Below are 7,330 nucleotides of genomic sequence, written 5' to 3'. Positions count from 1 at the left end.
TTTCACCAGCCCTGCCCAGAAAGATTGGATACTACTCAGTGGAGATTCTACCTTTCTCCACACCCTCTGGCTCTAGGCTCCCTCTTGAAAGCTTCTAAGCCAGTCACTTCTTGCCTTTGTAGCTCCTCCCACCCCATTTTGGATAGCTGATGTCCAAGTTGCTCATCCGTTTACCCTGTGTATGGAGGGGGTGGGAATGATCCTCGCTGTAAAGAGTTGTACCCTCTTTTGAGCTACTGCATCCATAGGTATAGGTCAAGTTCATCAAATGTATCAGATTACCCTTCTTTGCCTCGTCTTTCTACTTCTAGTTGAGTTCTGATCATCCAGCCATTGAAGCCAGATAAGTATGGGTGTTCTTGTGCAATTGCCCTCTCTTCTTATCAGCTGGATGCTTCACTCTCCACTCTAGTTCTCTGTGATTATGTCACTGACTCTGGGCCAGAGTCCCCAGGTCTTGCCACACTGCTGGCCAACCGGGTCTCCACCCAGGTTCACAGGAATCTATTGAACATGGTAGGACTCCAATTCATTATGACAACATCCAATTTTCCTAGATTCATACTCTGTATATTCCATGTTCTGATTAGTAATGAGTGTTTACAGCTATTTTTCATTTTGTGTTGTGTCCCATCAGCAAATGAAGGTTCTGAAAGCTTTACTCCATTTACAGCATCATGGTCAACTCTACTTCGAGGCGGCAGCTCTTCCCCAATCGTATTTTGAGTGCCTTCCAACCTGGGGGGCTTGTCTTCCCGCACTGTATCTGACACTATTCTGGTGCTCTACCTCATGTTTCAGTCATCAAGATTCTGGTACTGTGACAGTGTTGTGCTGCTACTCATTAGGTTTTCAGCGGCCAACCATTCGGAAGTAGTCTGTCTCTCCTTCTTCCTAGTCTCTTAGTCTGGACGCTCCACTGAAACCTGTCCACCACGGGTAACCCTGCTGATATTTCAAATACCCCTGGCATAGCTTCCAGAATCACAGTGACGTATGTGCTACCACAGCACGACAAAGTGACAGATGAGTGGTGGGCTATCAGTGGGGGCACTTGTATAAGATTTTTAAATAAATCTTATATGTGTATGTATATCTCTTTTCAGCTATTTACCAGTAAGGGTATATAATCAAAAGAATAGGGACTCGTGAGTCTAGAGAACTCTTTAGCATTTTCCAGATGTGGGTGGGAAGCATCAGCCTGATGGATGTGTGTAGGGTCAAGAAGAGAAGCAAGAATACGACGACGACTTTTATTCTTCCTCCTCATTCACAGCAATTTCCCCTGAACTGGGGGTGTCCTGAATACCAGGTCCCATCCCGTGATGAGTGGAAAGGACCCTTCCACTTCCCAAATAATCTGAAGCTGTCAAAAAATGGTATCAAGCACCCAACTGTCCATATGCCTCAGGGGCAGCTTCTAGGTGACTGCTCCAAACCATCAGCGTAGTCAGGGGAAGGATGCTGGCCCCCCAAGGAGAAAGGGCCTTGCTGCCTCCAGTATATCCAGCTTGGGGTCCAAGGAGCGGCCGAGCCCCTCCAGCACCATGGTCGCAAACACAATTGAGGCAAAGTTGCTCTCAAGCTTCACCTGAAACAAATGGCAGTGATTCTTCTGAGGCCCATTGGTGTGGAGAGGGGTGCCCAGGGTGGACAGCCAGCTCGCTGACCATTCTCACCTCTCCTACCTGCCTAGGCAGTTCTACCTGGATGGGAGTCTCCCTAGCCATCCTCCTCCACCCAGTCATCTGCTCACCCGCCATCTCTCAAGTGCTGGGGATGTCAGGGGAGAACTGTCATGCACACAGCATGCCCTTTGCTGGGTGTGTGTGTGTGTTTATACCACATGCACTACGATACCCACATTGATACGAATGAGGGTCATGCTTCACACCTCCCCTGAATTTTCAGCAAGCTCTGGTAGCGTAGTGGTTATGAGTCGGGCTGCTAACCTCAAGGTCAGCAGTTCAAAACTACCAGCGGCTCCATGGGAGAAATATGAGGTTTTCTGCTCCCATAAAAACTTACCGCCTCAGAAACCCTATACAAGGTCCCTGAATTGGAACCGACTCCACTGCACACCACCATTTTCTAGGAGATCACACACAACCCCCTTATTTGTCCTAATTTTTATCTGATTTCAATCTCTTTCTATAACATTCCTGTAATAAATGCACCCACAAGTAGAAATGCAGCTCAGTATAACAGAAGGCTGGAAGGAAAAGAGACTCAATTCACTTAGTTGGAAAAATAGGATGACTCTCACACACCAACCCCCACATAATGTAATGTTCCAGAGTTGACTACGACCTTGTGTATAGGCTGGCACCAAAAAAGAATTTCCTATGCACCAACCAGTGACAACGGAAGATGAAAACAAAACAACAACTAAAAAATACTCCAAGAAATTAACACACACAGAAGTGGCTGGAGGAGGACAGGGAACCAGAACAAAGTGGAGAAACGGAACCAGCTTCGCTCTGCTGCTGACCACACAGAAGGCCGTCCTCAGCTTGGCCCCGTTAGAACTCCTGCTTGCTTTCTTATGATGTAAAAGAGAGCTTAACTGGGTTATGAAAGTGCTGGAAAGAGGAGAGGCCCCTGCTCCCACCAGGAAGGAAGAGCCGGGAGTGGTGCATGTCCTCTGGGCCCGGGGTCCCTGTACTGTGAAGCTCCCAGATCCAGGGGAAGACTGATGCCAAGACACGTGAAGGTGTCCGAGGAACGCTGGTCTCCAGATGCTGAGAGGAGGCCAGGACCTTTCCCCAGAGCTGACGTTCTAAAGGTGGGCAAGCCCCCTGAACTGTGAGAGAAGAAGTTTGTTTGTCCAAACGAACAAGTACTAGGAAAGTATAACCACACTGTCAACCAAGTGAGCTTCACAGTGCTCTGGATGAACCTCTCTCAGGAGTCTCCTTCCTGGAACAGAGTCCACCTGAAGAATCACCTTCTAGTCCAGTATCTCCTCTGCACTGCATCTCTCAGGCTCTTACCCAAGTCTTTCCTGAAGTCAAGAGACACTGAAACTGGATTGACCACACAAATGAGGAAGGCTCTTCTCTTCACCCGTAAAATGTGTTCCTTCAGCCGTGATTGTGGTTAACTGCGGCAGCCATGGTCACTCCGCTGCCTCGAGGACTGAACTTCCGGCGTCGCTGCTGTTACCATCTTCCCACGATACATCCCACGGAGTCGCCGTGATTCAGTGCCGACGTGACACTGTAATTTTGGTTTGTAAAAATTGAAGTTTTCATTAAAACACCAACCCAGCTTTTTAAAAATCCAGCATGCCAGCGAGGCTCTCATCTCAATATTGGTAAAGATGCTCTTCATACTAGAGAGGCAGGAGGGCGGCTTGATGTCCTCAGGTGTGAAGATTCAGACGGTTCTGAATGTAACTCCGTGTTGTCATTCCGATCCCGTCTCTCCAGCTGACCCTCAAGAACATCAGGAAATGTTCTGAAGTCAGTTCTGTGGTCCCACTGTACCTGACTGACCAGCTGTCTCACTTATTTTTGATTCCTTTTGTTTTCCACTGTTTCTAAAGCCTGACTAGCAGGCCCGTCCTGAACGGATTACTGAGTCTTTCACCTAATACTCCACAGAAGTTCCTGGGCTTCGGGCAGCAAGGCGGGCCTCTTCTCAGACACTGCCACCCAGCAGGCAGCCGCTGACTGCACTCATACCTATGACGTGGTTACAAGCTGTTCTCCCACCCAACACCATTTCAAATCATTGTCCCCCTTCTTGTGGATGCCCACGGCCCCTCTCCAATTACAGCGTTGTTGTTGTTGTCAAGTGCCATCAAGTTGGTTCCAACTTATAGTGACTCTATGGGATTTCCGAGGAGTGGCTGGTGAGTTTGAACCACTGACCTTGCAGTGCAGTGCTTACCCTACAGCGCCACACCAGGACTCCGGTGTAGAAAGGGAGAAAGAGGCAAGGGCGTGGCAGTCAGCTTTCCTTCTGTTCTTGGTCATAATGTATCACCCTGTCAGCTCACTGCAATCTTCAGTGGCTGCGGTTGTGCCCCACCCCCACCCCAAAAAAGACACCAGAACCAAATCGCACTGCCACTGAGTCAATTCCAACTCGTAATGAGCTTACAGGACAGGGCAGACTGCCCTACAAGGTCTCCACAACTAAACCTTCATGGAAGTAGCTGCAGGTGGGTTTGAACCACCGACTCTGCTTAACCCACTGTTCTGGAAAGACTTGATCACTCCTGTGAGGGAAGGCTGGCCCACCACCACCACCTCCCCCACCTCCCAGGAGACTCAGCTGCACGGGCCTCACCTTGTGCGTCATCAGTAACCTGAAGACGCTGGAGAGAAGGCTGGAAACTTGAAGCTGGAAAAGAGAATAAAGCCAACGTGCAGAGGTTACAGCGCCTGGAGACCACTTCTTTCTCCTCCTGCCCCCGGCCTGCCCCTCTCCCAGCACACACACATGCCACACTACACAACACACACACAACATACACATTCACAGGCCACTTTCCACACACTTTGGGAATTGCTACCCCCAGGGGCCCCACTTGAGGAGCCCACCCACCTTATCGAGGGTGATGGTATTTCTCCTGGCCTGGCTCACCAGTGTGGCCATCTCAGCCTTGAAGGCCTCCACGTCCCTGCACTCGCTGGCCCGGGCGTGGTGCAGGATGAGCTCAGCCACTCGCTGGCCCTGGAAGATGAGAAGCTGTAAAGTCCTACCTCCAGTGGGCAAAGCCAGGTGGTCTCCCCAGCCCCCCAGATTCTCCTCCTACCCTACCTTTCACCACCCCCCTTTCACTAGATCCCTCAGGACACCCAGATACTGGCCAGCCTCAGACCTGCGTGGTCAGGACACTTGTCACCCAGCCCAGTGCCTTCTGGGCTGCTGGGCCAGGCTAAGCCGGGACAGAGTCTCACCCGGGACCAGGCCCGCCCTGCCTGCTGGGCTCACAGCTGAGCCTTGTCTCTGCCCCCTGAGGTCACTCCTAGTACCCCCCCCCAGCTCCTGCCGCACTGCCCAGAGCCAAGCTCTTCCTTCCTTCCCCCCACTGTCCTCCCCCCCTCGGCCCTGGGCTGTCAGCCTGGCTGTGGGTAGCCCCTTGGAAGCAGGGGTCTTGAAACTCTGCCTGTTTGCCAGCTCCCTCTCCCCTGGGCCTTTCCTCTCTGGAGACCTCCACCTGCAGCCCAAGGTTGTCATCTGTGGTAGACAACCACTCACTCAGGAGAGTTCTGAGGCCCTTTCTCTCTGTGATCATTCTCAGTGGTGAAGCCCCTCCAAGCCACAGGCCCAGAAAACCCACTGTCCTCAAGTCAATTCCAACTCCTAGTGCCCCCGTACGGCCTGGTGCCCCCGTAACTAGTGCCCATGTACGGGTCTCCAAGGCTGTAAATCTTTATGGAAGCAGGTTGCCAGGTGCTTCTCCTGTGGAATGGGTGGTGGGTTTGAAATGTCCACCTTCTGGTTAGCAGCTCAGTGCTTAACTAGTATGCCACCAGTGCTCTCAACTTTGCCCAGGCCCACCCCAGAGACACCAACAGGCTCCCCGTGAGAGAGCTGCTCCCCTGCCTTTTGTCTCCCCAGCAGTGTAGACCAGGGCAGTCATGGTTGGGAAACCCCAGGCATGTGCGCTGCTGGAGAAAGGAGACCAGGAATGGAGATGGCTCCAAGCTGGCCCCAGTGCCCAGAGCCTCCCGCCACCTCCCCTTCCAGCCTCCCTTGGCTCTGCTTGGGGAGCAGCTTTACAAATGCACTGGTAGGAGAGTGACGAAGGGCTTCTCACCTGGCCCATCAGCACAGCCAGGAAGACAGCCCGGAAGTTGCTCAGGTCGGTTGCCTGCAGCTCGGCCACAATGCCTGCATCCAGCAGCACTAGCCTCAGGGCCTGCCTGGTGCAGCCGTCCTGAGGCAGCCCCGACTCCCGGCCCACCGCCAGGCTGTGGGCACCTTGCACCAGGATGTTCCCAGGATGGAGGTCCGCGTGGACAAAGTTGTCCACAAATATCTGCAAGAGACCAGCACTGCTCCCAGCTCACTGCCCTCCCACACCAGGGTGAGGAGACCAGTTGCCTTCCAAAGACTTGAGTCCCTGTGTGGACGGGTACACAGTTATGTGGTGGGATGTGCCACTAACCAAAAGGCTGGCTGTCCAAACCCACCCTTCCAGAGGAGACGAGGAAGGCAGGCCCAGACTTCTGAAAGGCCTTGGAAACCCCACGGGGCACAGTTCTGCTCTGCACACATAGGGTGTCAGGGGTCGAGTCCACAGAAAGGCAGCTGTGAATTCTACCCTCTGATTTGAGTAATACAACTTACAGTAATTCGGATTTGAGCAATACAACTTACAGTAATTCGTCACAGTTCTAAAATCCCAGTGAGCTACAGTTCTTTAACAATACTTGACAAAGCAGGTGTCCCTCCACTGTTCCAAGATGCCCTGGTGGCACAGTGGGTTAAGTGTTAACTGTAAGGTCAGTGTTTCAAACCCCGCCGCTGCTCTGTGGGAGAAAGCTGGGGCAGTCTGTTTCTGTGACAATTTACAGCATTGGAAACGCTGTGGGGCTGACTGCTCCATCCTACAGGGTCCCTGTGAGTCCGAATCAACTGGACGGGCTGGGGCGATCACTCCATTCTCCAGCATCGGTGAGAGCTGACAGTGGACCACAGGACAACAGGCCCAGGGCCCCTTTGTGGAGTCGCTGCCTCCCATCGAGACACCAGCAGTAACCTCTTCCTACTGGGGCTGGAGGGGGCCCTGAAGTAGCCCAGTCACTGCTGGATGGGGGCATTCAGGGAGCCTTCCAAGCAGATGCACACTCTGAGCATTGCCGCCCCCCCATCCAGGCTTCCTTGAATCACAACTCCTGGTTGTGCCCCTGGGTAGGGTGGGCCCCCAAATTACCCTCTGGCAGACTGTGCTCACCCCTTTTACCCCCCACTTACCTGGTGCCCATCACTAGAACCCCTTCCCCTCGCAGGAGGTCCCTAAGCACTGAAATCCCTCTTCTCTGCTCACCCCTGTAAACCTACACCCAGCAAGGGCCATGGCACGCAGTCAGCATGCCAGCAACTACTTGCTGGGTAATGAACACACCTGACCATCTCTGGTGCTCTGTCTACACCACAGGCACCCAGCTAGACTGTCTACATCTCAGGACTGCAAGGACCCCTGGGCAGGGATGTTCAGTCTATACTGCCGACCTCTGGGTAGGGACCATGTACACCCCTTGGGGCTCTAGGCAGTAACCATCCACACCACAGGCTCCTGGGTAGGAACTGTGTACACTGTAGGACCCTGGGTAAGGGCTATGTACACCATGGGTCTGGGGGCAGGGACCAT

The 7,330-nt window shown here is 52.8% G+C and overlaps 1 protein-coding gene across 1 annotated transcript in view; it reads right to left on the bottom strand.

The window, feature by feature from the left end:
- Positions 1-1,450: 1,450 nt before the first annotated feature.
- The window catches only part of ADCK2 (aarF domain containing kinase 2), a 16,689-nt gene continuing 10,809 nt past the window's right edge, over positions 1,451-7,330 (bottom strand). Inside the window, exons 5-8 of the mRNA XM_006861252.1 lie at positions 5,774-5,995; positions 4,555-4,683; positions 4,297-4,350; positions 1,451-1,591 (exon numbers count right to left, since the gene is read on the bottom strand). Of these exons, the coding sequence (XP_006861314.1) occupies positions 1,451-1,591; positions 4,297-4,350; positions 4,555-4,683; positions 5,774-5,995 (546 nt within the window). The remainder of the gene's footprint in view (positions 1,592-4,296; positions 4,351-4,554; positions 4,684-5,773; positions 5,996-7,330) is intronic.

Source organism: Chrysochloris asiatica, unplaced genomic scaffold (assembly GCF_000296735.1).
Source record: "Chrysochloris asiatica unplaced genomic scaffold, ChrAsi1.0 scaffold00041, whole genome shotgun sequence".
NCBI classification, from domain to species: Eukaryota; Metazoa; Chordata; class Mammalia; order Afrosoricida; family Chrysochloridae; genus Chrysochloris; species Chrysochloris asiatica.
Note: the sequence above shows the minus strand (reverse complement) of the source record. Positions and strands in the feature narration are given on the sequence as shown.